General features: G+C 44.4%; 2 protein-coding genes across 6 annotated transcripts in view; both read left to right on the plus strand.

Annotated features, from left to right (window-relative positions):
- Positions 1 to 860, plus strand: part of PPP6R1 (protein phosphatase 6 regulatory subunit 1) — a 66,535-nt gene extending 65,675 nt beyond the window's left edge. For all 5 annotated transcript variants that reach the window (XM_083162646.1, XM_083162643.1, XM_083162647.1 and 2 more), the window contains one exon: positions 20 to 860. In XM_083162646.1, coding sequence (XP_083018772.1) covers positions 20 to 23 — 4 coding nt within the window. In that variant the 3' untranslated portion in view covers positions 24 to 860. The remainder of the gene's footprint in view (positions 1 to 19) is intronic.
- Positions 861 to 9,810: 8,950 nt separating this feature from the next.
- Positions 9,811 to 21,299, plus strand: TMEM86B (transmembrane protein 86B). The gene is made up of 3 exons (XM_083161728.1): positions 9,811 to 9,965; positions 15,608 to 15,866; positions 20,449 to 21,299. Exons 1-3 carry the CDS (start codon positions 9,915 to 9,917, stop codon positions 20,874 to 20,876), a joined length of 738 nt encoding a protein of 245 aa, XP_083017854.1. The 5' UTR covers positions 9,811 to 9,914; the 3' UTR covers positions 20,877 to 21,299.
- The last annotated feature ends 1,107 nt before the right edge of the window (positions 21,300 to 22,406 follow it).

The raw sequence follows: 22,406 nt of genomic DNA on the forward strand, positions 1-22,406 counted from the left end.
ACCGTTCTCATTATGCCAGGTAAAGATCGTCCTCTTCCGAAAGGCTCCAGAAACCGATGACCGTACATCCAAAGATCTGCATTGAGTATCTGTATGGATTGCAAAACAATACTGTAAGACCAAGCCTCGGTCCTCCTTACAAAGAGAGGGACCGTTCCGCAGCAGAAATCCTGACTCCATTGCATATAAGAAGAGTTTTGATTGCGAGAGCAAGAGACAGAAAATGATACAATTATTATTATTTTTTTTTGCACTGAAATTAATAGCTGTCAATTTATATAATCTCCCACACACACACACACACACACATACTTTTATATATATTTATATTTATATATGAAAGTAGCAACGGTAAATAAAGAAAAAAAATTATGAAATTTAAATTATAAATACATTTTTATTTTACTCCTTTTGGACAGTGGAAGGTTCTATATGGCTTAAGCACAAGAAGTCAAAAACCAAAAGAATTTGTTTTCTCCCCTCGGTCTATCGCCCCAAGAAGCAAAGACTAATTCTATGCAGACGTGCACGCAGCAATAATTGGCTGGAGGAGAGCGTTTCTCCGCTATAGGATTGCTTATGCCGGGCACAGGTGTATATTTTCCTCTGTTGCAATAGAATAATCAAATGCCTTTGATAAACTCTTCAGTGTCCCCGCTGTTTATAATGTAATACATAGGCCTAGCATACTCTCTGTTTGTTTTGCTTTTATAGCTTTCAGTGTGGTTGCAAAGGAAAAAAAAAAAAGGACTTCAATGAAAGATAACCCATCCTAAATTGTTATATTCTCAGTAATATTAGCAGTGCCTTATTGTCCTCCCATAAACATGTGACCCATTAAAAATGTATTAGGAATGACATTACCCAGTCTATGTGTATATTGTGCATCATAATGAGAGAGCAGTTTTGCATCATGTCAGTTACTACAGTATTTTGTAGACCGCTTTGCTTCGCAGACATTTGCACCCATCCCATTTTCTTCTCTAGCGGTCTTGTACATTTAGTAATGCATAATGAATTGTGTATCTGTGCGCTAACTAAAGGATCATTTCCATTTTTCTCCCATACACGGGGAACAAAAATTGGAAGGTGAAAATCCCCTAACTGCACGTGGTCTATTATGAGGATGAACATACTGAATTATTATTTCTAGCAATATGGGTGGGGTCTATGCACTTAGAGCCTTAGAGAGCGGAAAAGAGCCTTAGAGAGCGGAAAAGTGGATAAAGTACCAGCCAATCAGCTCTTGCCTGCCAGGAGCTGATTGGCTGGTTTAAAAAAATGTCAGCAGCCGATTGGTTGGTACTTTATCTCCATCCACATTCTCTCTCCAAGGTACAAAGACTCCATGGGGCGGCCTGTAATGATGTTAGCAGCAGTGTGAGATGACGGCTTTTTAAAGCGGCAATTACACGGTATGGTTTTGCCCTGTGAATGATTACCCCTTTAAAAAAAAAAAAGTCAGCCAGTATCTCAACAACGCATTTAATAGTAGAAAAGGAAGGAAGGATGGGGGTCAAATTAATATTTAAATTACACTGACCAATGATTTCCTTTTAGATTTTCTGAAACCTGTTGGAATCAAGTATCACCTTTGTAGGAATGTGGTTTGATGTGATAGGCACAATGTATACCTAACATGTCAGTTGTGAATAAAACAAAGTGGTGCTATATATATTCCTACAGTGGCACTTTATCTGTACGATGGACTTGCAGCTGGCTTAGACCTAGATATTTGTATGCTGTGTAATAGAAAATGGCAAATAACCTGCAATGTCTGCTACCTTTTAATATCGCTTACACTGCAAAGCAAGTAGTGCTGACTGTCCCTCTGCATACCTGCCAACAATTCTATCCTGCCACTGCTCCTAGTAGTGAGAGAGGTCATACCAAGAGCCATGATCTGGGGGGACGGTCTTCCTTCTGTACTGTGGTCCATTTACAGTGATCTACTCGGAATACTATGTAGTCTGAGCCTAACCCAATTACAGGAGAATAAAACAAGCTGCTCATACTGAGGTTCTACAGGTTCTGGATGAGATTGGAGCAAAACATCTGAAACCCACTTGCTGCCTACAGCCAATAAGGGCTGATATGGCAATACAGGATGACCTCAGTGCTTTACCTGAAGTCTCCTCCCCCATTGTTTAGTGGTCTATACAGTATAAGGAACACAACTCATTGGGTCTTTTTTTTGGGGGGGGGGGGGAGGGGGGTCCAGTTTGTATTGCTCTTCCATCTTTTTTCCAATATTAGAATCTGACTTGACATTCCTGTCACAGGGTTAAAAATGCTTATTTTTTTAATACTCCTCTGTTACACTCCCCACTGCCACCACTACCACTGACAATTTAAGTTTATATGGGTGTGGGTCATTGGGTCTACAACATGTTGGTCGACACCACTAGGTCGACATGGGACACGGTCAACAGGTCATTAGCTTGACACAAGCAAAATGTCGACATGGGGTTTTTCGCTGTTTTTTTTACCCGAATATCGACAGTCGATATGGACACCGAAACATAGCACCAAGTCCCCTGTGCTCGCCATGCTTCGGGCACAGTGCGTCGCTATGCTCGGCAGAATATATCATTTTCATACCACACCCTAGTGGTAGGGCATGGTGTTGGCTCGAAAAACCGTGAAAAGCCCCATGTCGACCAAATGCTTGTGTTGACCTAATGACTTGTCGACCTACACCCATGTTGACTTTTCAACTTGTCCACCTAGTGGTTTCGACCCAATGACTGTCGACCAACATGCTGTCAACCAATCGACCGTTTATATGTAGCATTTTCATACTTACATTATTATTCGCTTCTTTTGTGCCAGAACTTGAAGCGGTTTACCCCATCTGCGGTACATTATTGCGCCATCTGCCAATAAGGAGGATTAACCCTTTGAGTGCCAAGGGATATGTCAAAATAGGTGTGACATTTTCCAAGCAAACCTTATTAACTCTTTGCCAACGCTGCTGTGAGGGATTGTTAAAAATGCCAGCATCAGTGACTGTTCATTTTTTTTGGGGGTGCAATATTTAACTAAACTTCAATTAATTGATTTGTATTTATGTATATTAAAAGAACAGTCTCTGTGAGCGATGCTAGTATTTTCAGCGGATATATTGAGGATCGCTCACAGCATTGTTGGCACTCAAAGGGTTAAGCATGGATGCTAATACTGATTTAAGTAGGTCTTTGTACAATTCTACCTTTCTGACATTGTGTTGCCATATTCTGCTAAGTAGAGAACAATCAAAACCTTCATTTTAATGTGCCTTTTCACTGACCCCTAGTGGTTAGTGCATGCAACTGTTGTGTTTGTAGTCACTTTGTAAGGAACATCTTAACAGTAAAAGAGGGAAATATAGGTGTAAGCTATTCTGTATGGAACATCCAAACCTGATGCCTTCCCTGGCATTTCTGTGAAGTCATTATGCCACATAGCGGTAAAATTGAAATGTTCGTTACTTTTTGTTTTTGTTTTTTAATGAAAAGCAAAATGTAAAAAAAAAAATTCAAATATATACAAATAATTTATATATTTCTTTTGCAATTTTGAGAATATTTTAAATATGTGTCCTTTATTTTTTTTCTTTGCTGGAAAGAAAAATAAATTATACATATACTTACGGTGTATATACATTCATTTGTGTGCATGTTAAAGTGGAAGTTGGTTTGGGGGTAATATTCGTAAAAGTATGTGTATGAATCTTCTTAACAGATTATGAATGCACGCAATATTAATATAACCCAACATTTTTATCCCTTGCTTCAGTTGCAGCAAGATTTATACATTTTCTCTAGCTTAATGCTATACACCGGCACATTCTGTAGAAAGCAAGTTTATAAAGAATGTAAATATATGCAATAATTTATTTGTTATTTATTTATTAGCAGTTTCTTATAAAGCGCACATAGATTCCGCAGCGCTTTACAGAGAGAATAGTTGACAATTCACATCGGTCCCTGCCCCAGTGGAGCTTACAAGCTATATTCCCTACCACATGTACATGCACACAGACATTCTAGGGTTAATTTTTTGGTAGCCAATTAACCTACCGGTATATTTTTGGATTGTGGGAGGAAACCGGAGTACCGGGTGGAAACCCACGCAAGTACGGGGAGAATATACAAACTCTGCACAGTTAGGGCCATGGTGGGTATGGAACCCATGATCTCATTGCTGTGAGGCGGTAATGCTAACCATTACACCATCCGTAATGTTGCTTCCTGGGGTGCCACGGATTACTTGCAGGGGTGCCTCTGGCTGGTGGTCCAGAACCAATTAAAATTATTTATGGTCAATGTAACAGGCAAAATCCGTTATCCAATATTTTTATAGTTCTACCAATTATAAAATATGTGGATAAACGGATGTGAATCATGTTCCTTAACACATAACGAATCCTAAAGAGGACATATAAACACAACTTATTTAATTTTAATATTTTTTTTCCTCCTAACAAATTCTTGGTAACAAACCTTTGACCTAGGGGTGCCACAAAAAATATTCTGAAACTCAATGGTGCCGTGATTCAAAAAAACCTGGGAACCCCTGCATAAAGCATTAAAAAGAGGAGAGGATGAGTAGAGATGAAGTCCATAGCAAGCAACCAGCTTTAAGGTAGCATTTAAAATTGATGATCTAAAAATGTAAGGTAGAAGCTGATTGGTTGCCATGGGCAACCACTCCACTGGTTCTCTTCTTCACTGGTGCTCTTCTCCACTGTTTTCACTCCTTGATACATCAACCCCAATGTTTCTTATGTAACATCTGTTTTAACCTCTAGGAATTCTTTGTTCTGTGAATTTGCAAATGTATTCACTTAATAGAACTATCCTTAGAGACTCTGGGTCTGATTCAGACCTGTTTAGCAAGGCTGCAATTTTTGCAGATGGACAAAACCGTGCTGCACTGCAGGTGGGGAAGATGTAACATGTGCAGTTAGAGTTAGATTTGGAGAAGTTATTTTGTTTCTGTGTAGGGTAAATACTGGCTGCTTTATTCTTACACTGCAATTTAGATTTCAGTTTGAACACACCCCACCAACATGTGCCACACTCTGCACATGTTACATCTGTCCCACCTGCATATTAGCATGGTTTTGCCCGTCTGCTAAAAATTCAGCCTTGCTAACCGGCTTGAATCAGGCTCTCAGTCACATTTGAAGCATTATTTTAGAAAGGTTTCCATTCCTTAGCACTTTTCATTTGTGTAAAGGCACCTCCTGCTTGTCATTCTACAAATCCTCCACATCATACGGTAGTAATTCATGCTAGTGCTTTGTATTGAAAGCAGTCACAGGGAACTGCTGGCTCACGCAGGCAGACCACTTCATTTTACTCAAGTATGCAACATAATTATGGTAGCAGGAGAAACACATAGTAGGTTAGAGTAGATTTTAAAGCAAGATCAAACCTCTGACAACTGTGAGATATTTTGTTTTGGTATACAGGTTGAGTATCCCTTATCCAAAATGCTCGGGGCCAGAAGCATTTTGGATAATGGATTATTCCGTATTTCAGAATATTTTTATATTTCAATGAGGTATTTAGCATTTATGTTGTATAAGAACATCAGACACATGAAATACACACAAATATATTTGTGCATTGAACAAGGTTTCAAAACATGAAACAAAGTTTGTGTACTATCTCAGGCACTGAATTGGATGGCAAGCAATCCTTTCTTGCACATGTTTTGTGCCAGTTACATTTCTTGTCCCCCGTAGTGCCAGTTACATTTCTTGTCCCCCGTAGTGCCAGTTACAGATCTTGTCCCTCCCCCGTAGTGCCAGTTACAGATCTTGTCCCAGTAGTGCCAGTTACAGATCTTGTCCCTCCCCCGTAGTGCCAGTTACATATCTTGTCCCCAGTAGTGCCAGTTACATATCTTGCCCCCCTGTAGTGCTTTTAGCAAAAAAAATTCTATATTTTATAATTTCACATTATGGAAACTATGGTGTTTGGAATAATTTGCATAATTGATATCTGGATAAGGGATGCTCAACCTGTTCTTCATTTAAATAGGGATCTCTATGTAGAGTGTATGAGCATTGTGCAACTGGCCCAAGGAACCCTTGTTCCACCTTTATGATTAGAACATCATCCCTAATCCTAAACTATTTTTTTTTTTTTTTTTTAAACCTGGCATCCAAGAATCTGAGATTTTTTTCACAACGCACCTAGCCCACATGTTTCTTATTGAGAACGTCCGAAACATATTAAATAAAATAAATTGTTCTTCCTTGTTCTCCTTTTGCTTATGTGGTGGCGGACAGGGGTACACTTCTGCACCTCCATTTACTTTTGATAGGCAAGAGCAGCAGGTTATGGTATAGTGGGTTGACAGTGACTAGGTAGAGACCTAAATATGTTGACACAAAGAAAACCTTGACATGGTTGACACAAGGTTTTACAAAAAATGTTGGTGTCTACGTTGACATGGACAATGTATGTGTACCGTGTCTCGCTGCACCCGGCCCTCTTATTAGAATTTAACACTATTCTCACTTGGACGGTAAAGTATGAACCAAGTCATTCTAAACAAAAAAACATGAAAAACTCATGACTACCTTTTCCGTGTCAACCATGTCAATGTCAACCTTTTGTGTTGCAGTTTTCTCATTGTCTGCCTAGGGTAGACCATTTATAGGTGTCGACCTAGTGACTGTCGGCCCAGGGACTGGATAGCAAGCAGTACTGCCAACAACATCGACCGACAATCATTTGATTTGGTCCTTGGACCACAATCGTCTGGCGCACATGTTCCCCGCCATGCCACCCTGTTTGGGAACAACTGGTTTTGAATGTGGATGCATTTACCATGGACATTATTATGCAGCAAATGATATAAATATTTTTCCTAGCCTTATGTTTTACCCTGAGTGCCCTTTATGGTTACAAGGCTGGAGGACTGGTATTAAGAGCAGTTCCAGAAGCGGGTTTCAGCTCAACCCACCCCGCTGCAGTGCCCAGAAGAGGGAGACCAGGCATCCATGAATGTGCTGAGACTCTAGGATAATACAGTAATCCGTAGAAGCAGAAACGGGCTGTACTGTATTATTTTATTCATGTTTTCAATTTTCTGACAAACTCCTTTTTAAAGGGAGTGAAGTGGAGGGAGCCCTGTGTGCAGATTGTGAGATTGTTGTGCCTGTGCTGTTTTCATCCATGGGCGCTCCACCAGAGGAGGTGTTTCTGATATGGGCAAAGGTTATGGCCCAGTCCATAGCAGACCTGGTCATGGAGGTACAAAATGTTCCTAGCCAGGCTAATGTTAGTGTATCAGCCACCTCTGACCGGTGGCTTGTAATGCGGGGGAGGAGGTAAGTAAGTTTTATTTATATAGCGCACTTTCTCCAACTGCACTGAAGTTGACGCTGCTGCCTCCTCCATAGCAGTGAACGGGACCTGGGTTTACCCATTCAGACTGCCCAGCAACTGAATGGGCAGTCTCTCCTTTGGACAGTTGCACAATGCTCATACACTCTACATAGAGATACCTATTTAAATGAAGTACAGGTTGAGAATCCTGTAAAACCCTTCTTTTGCACACACACGGCGGCTTTGTCAATCAAGATTGATTGACAAAGCTGCTTATTTCTGAGAAAATTATCTTGGATGTCCTTGTTTTAACTTACATCCCAATTCCCTGAAATCGTTTTTGAGAATACCCCACCTGCCACTAACTTGGTCATTTGTGCCAACATGCAACATGACCGCTGGGTCTTTCTCAGGCGCCCCCCCCCCCCCCCACTAATCTGTCCACCCGGTCCGCAATGTGCTGTACCCGAGCAGAAGACAACAGACTGTTCGACTATCGTGGTCCCGGTAGCAGATTGGCCTATTTGTCTTACAGCTGATAGAATCCCCTACCACCACTATCTGCCTTGTTTTCCCTGACTCCCTTGCCCCCACTAAGTCTGATGTGCCATTCCCCTGGTTGCTAGAGGTACTGGGCACATCAGGCCTCACCAGTTTTGAAGTAACATCCACAGTAGTTTTGTCCAGTCTGGGAAATCTACTGGGATTTGTTAAATCAGCACTGTCCTGCCTCTTCCTCCCCTACTACCCCTTCTCTCTTGGGTGTGGATCATTAGGTCGCCACAGGTAGACACACTCTAAAGGTCGACATGGCTTTAGGTCAACAGGGTCATTATGTCAACATTGAGAAGATTGACAGTCAAAAGGTCAACATGAGGCTTCCACCTTTTTGTCACGAATGTCAGACACCGCATAGGTGTACCGCGTCCCCGTGCCTGGCTTGCTGCACTCGCCATGCTTCAGGCACTTTTATAGTCTCATGCCCTAGTGCAAGGTTGGGCAATAATCCAGCTGTTGATAAACCACTTCCCAGCATGCCTTGCATCAATTTATCTTGACCAAATTGCAAAACTAAGGCAATGCATGTTGGGATGTGTAGTTTCTCAACAGCTGGAGGGCCGCTTATTGCTCACCTAGTGGATAGTAGGGTATGAAATACAGCCTGTAGGCAAATGAAAAAAGGAAACACATGTCGACATTTTGAATGTCGACCCTCCCAATATTCGACCTGATGCTTGTGTGGACTATTTAAAGCCACGTTGACCTTTTGAGTGTAGACCTAAGGCATGTTGACCTTCACTGGTCGACCTAATACATGTTGACCTTTTCAGTGACGACTTCAGTGACCGGGACTGAAACAAGAACATGAAATATGATCTGTAATATATGATGCTTATTCCCCATCTGTGTTGAAAATACCTTTTAATATCTGCATATCCCTTACTAGGGATGCCAATCCCGGGGCATTTTTTCAATCCCGGAATTCGGTATTGAAAAATGCCCAATCCCAGGATTCCCGGGATCCTGGGATTGGCTTCCCTTATGCAAAAACCCACCCCAGCCGCCCGCATATTTACTTACAAGTGTGGTGCGGTCGGGCGGATGCAGCCTGGGTGGGTGGGATGATGCAGCCTGGGCGGGTGGACGTCGGGCGATGGTACGGGGGTCAGCCTCGGTGGGTGGGCGGTCTTGGAGGTGGCGAGAGGTCAGCGCGGAGTCAGGCTGTTGTGTGGCCTGCGCATCATGACCTCTGACGTCATCACGCTGCGCAGAGCCACACTGCCCGGGATGGGAGAAGCCGGGCAGCGTTTGAGCACTAGCTAACCAGTCTAATCTCGAAATCCTGGGATTGGAGACTCCAATCCCGGGATTTAAATCCCGGCGTTTTAGGGGCCAAATCCCGGGATCCCACCGATCCCGGGATTGGCCACCCTATCCCTTACCCATATTGTAGTTTCCACGTATATACCTTGAAGTATATACCTTTAATTATTTATGTGGATTGATATTCTGTAAAGGACCATACACACTGGGCGACTTTGAGTTGAAAGTCGCTCAAAACACCCAGTTTGAGCGGCTTTCAGCTCAAAGCCGCCCAGTGTGTATGCGCCGGCGGTGATCGCTGCTGCGCACTCCCGCATCATCGCCGGAAAAGCCGTTATACCAGCAGATGAGCGGCTTTCAGGATGGCTTTCCATAGCTCTGTGCTTTGAAAAGCCGTCCAACCCCCCTCCGTCGGCGCCGGGCAGGGAGAAAGCCTCTCAGTGTGTATATATGGGCATAATCGCCCAGTGTGTATGGACCTTAAATAATGCCTGTGACTGCATGCCATTTACCTGTGAGTCACAATATCTTATGTCTCATTACTGTTGCTCTTTGCCCGGACAGATGAAGCACAGACACCCCACTATCAGTACGGACACACTTTGGTTAAGTTAAAAGTCCAGGCCACCAGATTACAGGTTAAAGTGTAACTGGTTCATGATGTGTACGCAGATAGACTTCAATTATTCTTCAATTCCACAAAAGGGCAGATACTGATGAAGTTTTGTTTTGTGATCGGCATTATTATTATTAATAAGAAACATGGATATTCTAGAGACAAGCTCAAGACATAAGAAGAAATCCCAGGCTACTGTAAGTGTTGCTATTATTGGCAGCTGGGGAACAAAGAAAGGGGGGGGGGGGGGGTTAGCACGGAGATCGTAATTGTTATGCCCCATACACACAGGGGGCCAGATTCTCTAAGCTTCAAAAGTGATAAAATGGAGAGTTATATAAAGCCAGCCAATCGGCTCCTGTCTGACATTTTTCAAACACAGTATGTGACATGGCAGGTAGGAGCTGATTGGCTGGCTGTTTATCACTCTCCATTTTATCACTTCTGAAGCTTAGAGCATCTGGCCCAGGGTGAGAGAGCCTCTGTACTGAGTGATACTGCTGAGCACGGACCGCTCCGCACACAGCGATGCACCAGCCATGTGTGCTGAGCGATCTCTCAAAGCCAGTCACTGGCAATGACTAGATTATACTGCATGCAGTATAAAGCTATACCGATGATGTGGACCGCGCATCACCGTAGCTGGGGGGATTACACTTAGAACCTTATTCAGGTCTGTTCGCTGTGGACGCTCATTCGCACAGAGACCGATGTTTTGTTATTGCGCATGCGCTGGGTGTGTGTGTCTATGGTGACTGAATTTGAAGTTACTTATTAATTACAGCACCGGTAACAAATATAATAGTTAATACAAGGACCATTGATAAGTCTACAGCTTATTAACATAATACGCCCCTAACTATATATTCACAGTTTGTGTCCCTGGAAGGCATTATTAATATACTTTCCTTAATACGTATAGAAAATGAGTGATATAACCTTGTAAAGCCACGTACACACTAGATGACTTTTGGTACTTGTGACTTATCTGGGTGCCCGATTTTCTTCATCGCACCTAAAAATCACGTCAAATCGCATCGCATACAATCAGATTGCATGCGATGCGATTTGCCGCGATTTTAATATGTAAAGGCACCCAGATGCCTGTTTCATAAGTGAAATGGCCCCCCAGACCCCATTTTTAATTGTATACCCACCCTGATGGCTAAATGCCCCCCATTGTTAACGCCACCCCACTATCAACGCCAACCCGAAGCGTGGCGAGCGCAGCGGTACGCGTCCTCCGACCTTTTCATACCCCCACTATCCACGTCGGCGTGGAGTTGATTTTATATAGTGCAGCGAGCCACTGAGCCCGAAGCGTGGCGAGCGCACGCGGATATCTGTGAAGCCCGCGAGGGGACGCGTATAGCTGTGAAGGTATCCACGTCCCCTCGCGGGGCTCGGTGCGCTCGCCACGCTTCGGGCTCGGTGGTTCACTGCGCTCGCCACACTATATAAAATGAACTCCACCCTGATGTGGATAGTGGGGGTATGAAAAAGTCAGAGGACGCGTACCGCCGCTGCTCGCCACGCTTCGGGTTGGCGTTGATAGTGGAGTGGCTTTAACAATGGGGGTCATTTAGCCATCAGGGTGGGTATACAATTAAAAATGGGGTCTGGGGGGCCATTTCACATATGAAACAGGCATCTGGGTGCCTGTACATATTAAAATCGAATCAAATCGCATCGCATGCAATACAATAGCATACAATGCAACGCGATTTTCTCTTCAAGGGAATTTCAAGGGAAAGCGCGTCAAATCACATGCTTAGGGTACTGGCATACAATTTCAACATTGGGCGCCCAGATAAGTCACAAGTACCTGACTTTTTAAGAAATAGCTAATTTTGGCCTTTTTATGCAATATCTTTTTAAATATTGCATAGTGTGTACGTGCATTATGGTTAACTGTCCCCATATTTCATCTGCGGCATGCTCAATGTTTATTATATTGTCAACGAGGCATGCAGCAGCCAGGGGTGGGTGATGTCACTGATGATATTATTTAGTGTGTATGCCTTGTTTGTCTGGGCTTACCACCGATATCATTAATGATTGCGATGGAAGTGCCCGTTGACCAATGTGTATGCGGCTTTACTTTTCTTACCGCTTACTCTTGATTTTATATATGAAAATAATGTATGTTTTGATTTTTCAGTTTAGAGAAGCTACTGGTTCACATTAATATCATGCAAACTGATTAGCATATAAGATGTCCAATAGTGCTGCATTTTGTGTAACCAATGGAATATAATATTAATTACACTAAGGGGTTGTTTCGAAAGGCATCACTAATTCGCAAGGGCGAATCGCACACAGGGGTTTGCAAATGGATGTTACACAGTAACATCCATTCGCCGACCATCGAGCGATGTGGAAGGTGCATGCATATAAAAGTGACTTTCAAGTCACCTACATACAGTATGCGTGCATGCTGGGAAGGAACTGGGTGGGCAGCGGACATCCGGTGATGTCAGCTGCCTGCCCCCCTGCATCCGCATTACAGCCTCATTTGCATGAGAACACCCAGCTTACTTGAAACTAGGGGTGAGCAAGTTTGGTTTTCTCAGATCTCAAAATGGGATCTAATTGGCTATCCAAAACACGTGACGGCGTTAGCCAATCAGAAAAATCTGAAAATACGATAGTTTGGTGAAAAGAACCGAGTAAATGCGAGTAACACCGAATCAGCTCACCCCTACTTGAGACTCGTCCTGCTAAAATTGCATTAGAAAACTGCTAGGACCAAGGAACCTTCTATGAGGATAAGGGCATTGGGTCACCAGCAAGTAGTTAGACATTGAGTCGACATGCATTTAGGTCGACCTTAATTAGGTCGACAGTCAAAAGGTCGACATGGGGTTTTTTCACAGTTTTTTGCGCCGACAGGTTGTATTTCATGCCCTACCATCCAGGGCATGGTGGGATAATAAAATAGTGTGCCAAGCTTAGCAAGGCACCGAGCCCGAAGCATGGCAAGCGCAGTGAGGGGATTGCGGTGCATTTTAACCGGTGTCCATGTCGACATTCGGGTAAAAAAAACTGTGAAAATCTCAACCTTTTGACTGTTGACCTAATGACCCTGTCGACCTGATGCCCTGTTGACCTAACCCATGTCGACCTTCCTGCATGTTGACCTAAATGCATGTCGACCTAATGGTGTTGACCTAATGACTGTCTAACAACTTGCTGGTGACCAACTGATCCACATCCCTTCCATTTATGTTGCTTATAAAAATCAAGTAGGGTGCACCCAGCTTTATCAGTACCTAGAACAGGGTTGCCTACCTGACCCTCTCCTTCAGGGAGAAAATGCTCTGTTCCTGGACTGCCCTGGTAATGTATGATCGCCATCACCTGTGGAAGCTAGGTAATTGATAAGAAAGGTGGGTACTTGTTTCCTAGAACGGCCACAATCGGGGGTAATCGTGTACCTTAACTTAAGGTACACGATTACCCCCGATGGACCCGATTTCCTTTGAAATCAGGTCCATTTTGCCGGCAAAGGCAAAATCGGGTCCATCGCGTCGGTCAGGTGCATTAACATGGCACGCGACGCGATGGACCCGATTTTGCCATAGGGTTCAATGTTAAAATATTTTTAACATTGTAATCCGGGAAAAAATGGGAGATTTCTCATTGTATATGCCCCCCCCCCCCCCCATTGTGAACGTCACCCCACGATTGATGGCAACCCGAAGCGTGGCGAGCATAGCGAGCCCGCGAGGGGCGGCGGTACGGGGCCTCCGACCTTTTCATACCCCTACTATCCACGTCGGCGTGGAGTTGAGAATATAAAGAGTGGCGAGCGGACGCGTATACCTGTGAAGTTATACGCGTCCGCTCGCCACGCTTCGGGCTCGTTGGCTCGCTGCGCTCGCCACACTTTATATTCTCAACTCCACGCCGACGTGGATAGTAGGGGTATGAAAAGGTCGGAGGATGCGTACCGCTACGCTCGCCACGCTTCGGGTTGGCGTCAATCGTGGGGTGCCGTTGAGGGGGTTAAAATTGGGGTCTGGGGAGAATTTTACATTGAATCCAATGTAAAATAGGGTCCCAGAGACCCTATTCACATTTCAATCAATGTAAAAATCGGGACCATCGCGATTTGGTCACATGCGATGCGATCGACGCGATGCGACCGACCCGATCAAAATCGGTGTGGCCGTTCTAGGAAACAAGTACCGAAAGGTGTTTCCCCCACAGGTGATGGCAATCATACATTACCAGGGAAGTCCAGGAACAGAGCATTTTCTCCCTGAAGGAGAGGGTCAGGTAGGCAACCATGACCTAGAACATTTATTTCTTCATTTAAAAGTCAATTGTTTTAGACTTGCTGCACTGCCTCTCTAGAACCCGCTTCCTTACATGTTTCCAAAGACTCCTCTCTACAAACCTTGCAATAATAGGCTCAAGCTTTACTCAAGTATTTCTGCAGAGCTTTATTAGCCTTATATAATAAACACCCAACGTCTTAGATTGTTTTTGTAGTCGGAAGCGCTATGAAATAATACCCCTTTCGCACTGAAGCTCTTAACCGTTTTTTAGTCTTTTGAAACGGTTAGAGCTGCAGTGTAAAATCACCAGTCTGCATTTACCGGTTACAAATAACTGGTACTTGCAAATGGGTAAAAAGCAGAGTCCTACACGGTTCAGAGCCGTTTTTATGCAGCATGAATGGCTCTGAACTGGGCCATATGAGACTCAGGCAGCAGTGAGCACTGAGCTGGTTATCAGCGCAGTGAATATTTAATGAGAGGAACCCGCTCATTACATATGTGCATATGTAATGAGCTGATCATTAGTAATTACATATGTGCATATTTAATGAGCAGGACCCCCACGTGTAATGCCCGGGTCCCACTCCTTACATGTGCACATATGTAATGAGCGGCTCATACATATGCACATATGTAATGAGTGGCTCATTCATATGCGCGTATTTAATGAGCGTGACCCACTCATTAAATATGTGCATATGTAATGAGCGGCTCCCGCTCATTACATATGCACTGCTCTGTGTTATAGCTACTGTCTGTCCTGTTCTCCTAGCTGCTTTCACACTGCAAATCTGCTTGAGACCCGGTATTTATGTGCAGCGAGAAAGGGGTTTAAAACGGTAATATACCGGATTTCACCTGCAATGTGAAAGGGGTTTAGTGGCTCAGACCCATTTTAAATACCTATTCAAAATACCGGGTCTTAAACATTTAGGCAATGTGAAAGCAGTATAATACTATTATTATTATTATTATGTATAAGGTTTATGCTGCTACAATCCTCTTGTCATACAGTATGTAGGAGACTTGAAGATAGTACTCAATTCAAGAACATACAATCTTCCACAAAGTATTCAGTCACCCTAATATCAGTGGCATAACTACTGTAAGGCAGTCACAGCTGCTACTTGGGGGAGCGAGCTGCAGCGGGGTCTGTGTGGGCGCTGGCACCCACTCAATGCGCTGACATGCTGCTGCCTGCCACTGGCTGATCACCGGAGGTGAGTCATCTGCAGCGCGGGCACGACCATGACAGAGACGACAAATCCCCCCACTGATTCAATTGACTGTAGACAGAGCCGGCTTTTGGCTACTGTGTACGGGATGGGCAGGTGGATGGGCGTGCTGGGGCAGCCTGGGACATGTTGGAGGAAGGGGAAGCAGCAGTGTCTGCTGGTCTCTCTGCCTCTCTCCTGCTTCAGCTTCTCCGTTATGTGTGTGACATCATCATGTCACACGCTGGGGAAACATGATGGAGAGGAGCGGGCAGGGGGGAGCAAAATTTATAGTTACGCCACTGCATAATACAGTGTAATTGTTTCTTTTCTGTGTAGGTAAGGAACACCGTCCCAAAGCTGCTGCCTTTCCTGATGAGCGTATGTAATTATTTTGTGCTGTGGATCCCACTCTCTCAGCCTGACTGGTACAATGCTCTGATTAAGTGTCTGCCGATTCTCAGCCTGGGGTTTTTCACCACCGTCCATTCCGTTGGTGTAGGCAGGTTTAGCCCGTACGCTAAGAAGATCTTTCTTGGGCTTCTCTTCTCTGCAGCTGGTGACATCTGCTTGGTTTGGCCAGAGTATTTCCTCATTGGTAAGCTGTTCATAAATTGGCTCGAAAATTACTTCTATGGGGGGGGGGGGGGATTTATCAAAGCTTGGAGTAAAGTAACATTGAGACTCACATGGAGACATGAATTAACTCTTGGAGAGCAATATAGTACCAACCAATCAGCAAATAGTCAGCCAGTGTGGCTCGGAACCAGCCCTGCTGAGTGCAAATTAGATCATGTTGCAATAATCCACAGCAATTATCTGTTAGGTATGACAAAAGCCTGATATACCAATAATTGTGCAGCCCCCCTCTGTGTAACCTGGATTGATAGGATACCTCTGGGGTTTCTGCTTCTAGAGAGCATCATCTGCCTGCTTCTTAGCTGGCAACTAGTCTAATTGAGCTGCTGGCTGGCCCCCAAAAAATAAAAATTGTACCAACCCACGGGACACCTCCAGAAAATAATAAGCATTAACACTTGATAAATAGCTTCCATTTTTCTCTAATAATAACCAGTCCAACATTTAATTATTAATGCATTAAATTCTGGAATTAATAATGACCCCACAATAAAATTAAGAGCTATCAATGTCACCTTAACTATATAGCTCCACTTTAATCAATATCATATATATGAAGACAACACTAGTGCAGTTGGCGTCAGTCAAGTCCCCTGCAATGGTAGCAGCCTCCCACATCCCCCTTCAGTGGGGGTCCCCCCCCGTGCAATGCCTGTAATACCAGCATTACACAGCGAGGGGCACAGTGATGGCCACACCCCTCTACCTTTCTTCAGGTAGCCCCCAGCTCCACCTCATTTTGCAGCACTGCTGCCAGCCCCGCCAATATGGCAACCCTGGTAGGTGTAATGGGTAGCATTATACCCTCACAGCACAGAGGTCATGGGTTCAATTTCCACCACAGTGCAAACTGTGGGAAATTTGTATATTCTCCCCATGTTTGCATGGGTTTCCTCCAGGTGCCCTGGTTTTCTCCCAAGGAACAGAAAGAGGTCACAGGGAGCCAAGTTGGGCGCGTACAGTGGATGCGGTAACAAATCGTAGCACAATTCATGCAATTTGGCTGCAACAATACCGGATGAGCGAGTTGGTGCATTGTCATGGTGGATTAAAAAACTAACCTATGAATCAATCTGAAATTTGGTGTGGCGTTGTTTGAAAGATGGTAGTAGTACCAACTTTCCTTTAGAAACACCACCCGTCTTCAAAAACAGGTACTTATTGATCAACCCTCATATATATATATATATATATATATATATATATATGTATATACAGTATAAAAGAACAGGGGGGGGTGGTTGTTAATCGCACAGGGTAGCGAAATGAAAAGAATAGTGGTTGGTGGACCCTGGTATTTTAGATGGTACCAGAATAAATCTGTTTTAGGTCCTGAGAAAGCTCATTAGCGAAGCGTACGCCGACTTGTACACTTCGTGTGTGTGCCCCACTCCCCTTTACTCCCAAAATGAATGTATTTTGATCTGTTTAGCTTAAAATATCAGAGTTGCACTCCGGCGGTCTGACCCACAGAGAGACTGGCCAGTGACACGGCGTGCTACTTACTAGCACCGTGTCTCACAAGCTCCAGCATGATAGGTGTTTTGACGGCATCGTCTATAGCCGCCAGCAGTACTAAGCCGGGCACAGCGCATGACGCTATACCCAGCAATACCATCTCCCTGTGTATACGCTATTTAGCAGACCGGGTGAGCACAACGGTAGTTTTGTTGTGAAAAAGCTGTCTGGCATGCCCTACATTCAAACGGGTGATTAGCCACATTGTGCTTTCTATTAATATATACTGCTAATATACGCTATCGGCTGTGAATTGGAAATCATATCCAATTATGCCCCCACCACATAGGGAGCAAAGCTTAGTGTATTACGCACCTCTACTATTATTTCAGTGTATCTCAACTACTCTACATACAAATTCAACGTTATAACAGTCAAATAACATTACAAATATAAATAAAGTGACATTTGAGTATTAACACTGATTAGGAAGTATTTGGGGCCCCACGTTGTGAGGATACAAGATATACTTTTTAAAACACATGTCCCGTGTCATAATTGTTGTATGTATTATGTATATACAGTATATATACAATCTATCTATAATTTTTTTCCCTGATATCTATATATCAATATACGTTTTTGTAAATATCTCCCAGAGTTCCTCAACCTATTTTTCCAGAAAAATAGTACTGCTTGCTGTCCTCTGCACCTTTGCCATGTTTATGTTGATCTCTTCAGAAATATGGCCTCAGTCCAATTTGATGTTCCAGGGTGAGCACCAATAGAAAATCTTTGCAATCACCTACAGATAGGTCCATGGGAAAGGTAAAATGTCAACACAAACTGAAAAGCCTTTTGTAGAAATTTTTAGTCCTATACCTCCTTTATGAATGTCACTGTTTATTTAACTGAATAATACTAATACAGGGATATTTTGTATTTTTAGGACTTTTGACGTCAAGTAAAAGCATTTTTGAGATTAGTGATGTAAATTGCATGCCCGGCGATTACTCACCAATTGATTGCTTCTGTCAACATCATTGTAAAACACAGTCAGAAGGCAGCACAGTCAGGGCCGAAACTAGGTCATTTGGACGCGCCCCCCCCCCCCCCTCCCCCCCCCAAAAATCACTGCCTTGGGGTCAGGCAGCGGGGGTCCGGGGACTGGAGAAGGTTAACTCCGGCTCCTAGTGCTGCCAGGCGGTGGGTGGTGGGCGGGAGGCAGATTTTGAAAAGACTTGCTGGACGCTGATTGGCTGAATTCAGCCAATCAGCGTCCGGCAAGTCTTTTCAAAATCATCAGCGCTTTCCGCCGCCAGGCAAATAGCGAGCGGCTGTGTATGTGAAAGCTGCCGCTACACCAGTCCCTGGACCCCCGCTGCCAACATACCTGTGTGTAGCGTCCAGGGGTCCAGGGACTGGTGTAGCGGCAGCCTTCACTCACTCCGTCTCCTAGCGCTATCTGCCTGGCGGCGGGAAGCGCTGATGACTTTGAAAAGACTTGCCGGATGCTGATCAGCGTCCGGCAAGTCTTTTCAAAACCTGCCTCCCGCCCACCGTCCGGCAGCTCTAGGAGCCGGAGTTAACCCACCAGTCCCCGGGACCCCGCTAGAACCTGGCATTAACCCACCAGTCCCCGGACCCCCGCTGCTCATCCCAGGGACCACGCTGCCGGGACACCAAACTAGCGCCCCCACCCTCCAGCGCTCGGTGCGCGTGACCCCCTAGCCCCCCCCTAGTTACGGCCCTAGCACAGTGCATGTGATTCATGCCCTTTTTGTACAGTAACTCAGCCTATAGAACCAGATGCCTGTCAAGGAGTGTGTAAGGGACGCCAGGCACCTGATTGCATAGATGTAGCTGTTGTTCATTCAGATGTCACCTGCTAACAAACACCTTCATTACATTCATAGCAGTAAAGAATATCTGTGGCAGACATTTTGTTGATTGAACCTATATTCACGCCAATGCAGAATAATAAACCAAGGCGATGTCTGTAGCTACTTACCTGGTGTGATTGCTGGGCTTCCGCTGACACGGTCACATCCCATGCCTGCTGCTGTGTCGCGTCCCCCATATAACATTGATTTCCATCATCTATATGGAAACACATTTCTCATCAGATAACTACAGTAGTTCAAGACAGGTGATAGCAAACCAAAACCCAACCATCCCTATTCTGATGGGCTGTCCTGCCATCCCACCCTGAAGGTTGATGATGACAAAAAGTGGAATGCGGCATTTCCCATCTGGCCACACCCTCTTTGTACCCGTATACCTTTGGCGTGTGCGAGGGTCCCACTTGACACTGGACAATAGGTGGGCGGTATATAGGAGCTGATCATTTTGCCCCCGACTGGAGTGGTCATGTTAGAGGGTCTGGTAGAGGTCTCAGTCCACCGACATCATTGCTGAATAAACTGCGTTCTCTAGTATACCTGCAGGAATATACAGTTATAGGGGCAGATGTATTAAGCCTTAACAAGAGATATATCCAACAGTGATAAAGAGAGATAAACATCCAGCCAATCACCTGCTAACTGCCATGCTACAGGCTGTGTTTGAAAAAAGTCAGTAAGGAGCTGATTGGCTGGATGTTTATCTCTCCGTCCTTATCACCCTTGCATTTATCTCTTGTTAAGGCTTAATACATCTGCCCCAAAATCATGTGCAAAGGGTGGAACTAATGTCCAAAAGCATCGAATTAGCAGAACTGTTTATAGGAGTGACTTACTGTATGTTCTACTCATAGAATGTATGGGGCAAAATGGATTATTTAATACCATACATTCTGGTGATACTAAAAATAGAATTGTTTTTAAACACAAAGAAACAATGCTTTATGTAATTCATGCATTAAATAATGTACAGTAAATGTTATTCCCTTATATAACAATGCTTTTTATTATCAAGTCTCAAAAGATTAGTTGGAATTTATTTTCCATGATGATGGAGTAAAGAATGCTTGTTTGTTCTATTTTAGTGTTGCATGCAAAATATTCCTATGTTCATGCAATGTGTGAACCCAAATAAGCACCTGGATGGCGTATTTACATAAAACATGTTCTGTTCTCTTACAGGAATGCTTATGTTTGGCTTGGCCCATCTCATGTACACAATCGCCTTCGGCTTCTATCCTCTGAACATTCGAATCTTCATTGTCCTTGCTCTGTTCGGTGTCACCTTCTACTTTGCAACTCTCTCATATCTGAGCGGACCTTTTGTTTATATGGTGGCTGGATACTCCATGTTGATTTGTACCATGGCATGGAGGGCACTGTCCAGGGTCAGTTTGGCATCGCACAAGTTCTCCTGGGCATGTATCTCTGCTGCTTTGGGGTCAATCTTCTTTATGGCTTCGGACGGTGTGCTGGCCGTTGATAAATTCTGTTTCCCAGTCAGCAATGCTCGCGGTATTGTCATGTCCACATACTATGGAGCCCAGCTGCTGATAGCCCTCTCTGTCACTGGCCAATCCCAAGATGACTTCCTATGGAAGTCACAATAATTGGACTACTGTGTGTGTGTGTTTTTTTTTTTACCAACGTTCTTATGTTTTACTTACGGAATGAGCTCATCTCATACACTCCAACAGTTGAAGGGCAGAAATCAGTACACATTTAGGGAGAGGGCGTGGTCACGGGTAAAGTGGGTGTAGCCTCGGGTAAAGTGGCAGTGGCCACACCCCCTTTACAGTTAATTAATGTGTATTGGGCAGTAGGCAGTTTTTTAATGTACAGGGGGAGCAGCATCTGGGGCCCTATACAGGAGGAGCAGCATTTAATGTCATATACAGGGGGAGAGGCCTGTGGTGTGTCCTATTAGACAGTGTGAGCAGCATGTCCTGTCCTATCATATATGGGGAACACTGGTGCCGAGTGTGTACGGGGGAAGGGTGCACTGCTGCCGGGTGTGTGGGGGGAAGGGTGCTCTGCTGCCGGGTGTGTGGGGGGAAGGGTGCTCTGCCGCTGGGTGTGTAGGGGAGGGGTGGGGCATTGCCGCCGGGTGTTTACCCCCCTGAATGTGTGCCTGCGACTGCTGTCAAACTGAGACTGCTTCCAGCAGGAAAACTGTGCTCTGTGCTGACTCCTCCCCCTGATGAGGACAGCGGGTCACATGGGTGGTGACTTCACCAAAGATCCTCCTTTCCACAAAGGGAAAGTAGCTGCTTCCTTGATCTGACCGCCTGTCATGCGGCGCTGGAGGAGGAGCCACCTAACCCCTGAAAACGGTACAATCGGTACAATTTCTTTTATTCAGTACAGACCGTTTAAAAAACGGTACTGTACTGACTAAATCGGTACAGTTGGAGGGTATGTCATCCGATCCTATTATGTATCAGCTGCTCTTGTCAGCACTGCACTCACATAAATAAAAATAAATTGCAAATACGGCAACATGAATTATTATTACACAGTGCTGTTTGCATTAACATATTAATTTAATACAATGTAATCATGCATATGTAATAAAAGTCCACTTGGTGAAAAAGCAGCTCCCACTTTACCAGCTTGTGAAGCAAGAGCCGGCCACTGCAATTGTGACTAATATTAGACCTGTCGAAGGGAGTAAGCGCTAGGTCCCCCTGCCTGGGTGGGGTCAGGCAGCAGACCAGTGACTGTGCAGTGACGCAACTCTGGTCAGTAAAGCTGCAGCAGTGGCACTTTGAGCCCTTGGCCAAGTGACAGAGGGCTTACTTCCTGCTTCTCCAGCGAAGAGAAGTAAATAAAAGCAGGTACATGAGGGCAATACCAGATCTGCCAACTTATCTGTCGATCATAAGTGAATGCACACATACCGTATGGCCATTGAGTCATGCCGGCGGACATGTACTGTAAGTTGAAGATGGGATGTTGCCCATAGCAACCAGACAGATTATGGCCCTTAGATCTGACCTTATTCAGATCTGATCGCAGTACAAATTTGTTCTCAAAATGGGCAAAACCATATGCACTGCAGGTGAGGCAGATGTAACATGTGCAGAGAGAGTTCAATTTGAAACTGAAATCTAAATTGTAGTGTAAAAATAAAGCAGCCA

Source organism: Crinia signifera, chromosome 19, assembly GCF_055691185.1.
Source record: "Crinia signifera chromosome 19, ASM5569118v1, whole genome shotgun sequence".
In the NCBI taxonomy this organism is placed as follows: Eukaryota; Metazoa; Chordata; class Amphibia; order Anura; family Myobatrachidae; genus Crinia; species Crinia signifera.

Excerpts from the sequence above, each read along its gene's own strand:
- TMEM86B (XM_083161728.1), top strand. The coding sequence starts at position 9,915 with ATGGATATTCTAGAGACAAGCTCAAGACATAAGAAGAAATCCCAGGCT. Across the intron at positions 9,966-15,607 it reads AGAAGAAATCCCAGGCTACT|GTAAGGAACACCGTCCCAAA; the intron begins GTAAGTGTTGCT and ends TTTTCTGTGTAG. Across the intron at positions 15,867-20,448 it reads GCCAGAGTATTTCCTCATTG|GAATGCTTATGTTTGGCTTG; the intron begins GTAAGCTGTTCA and ends GTTCTCTTACAG.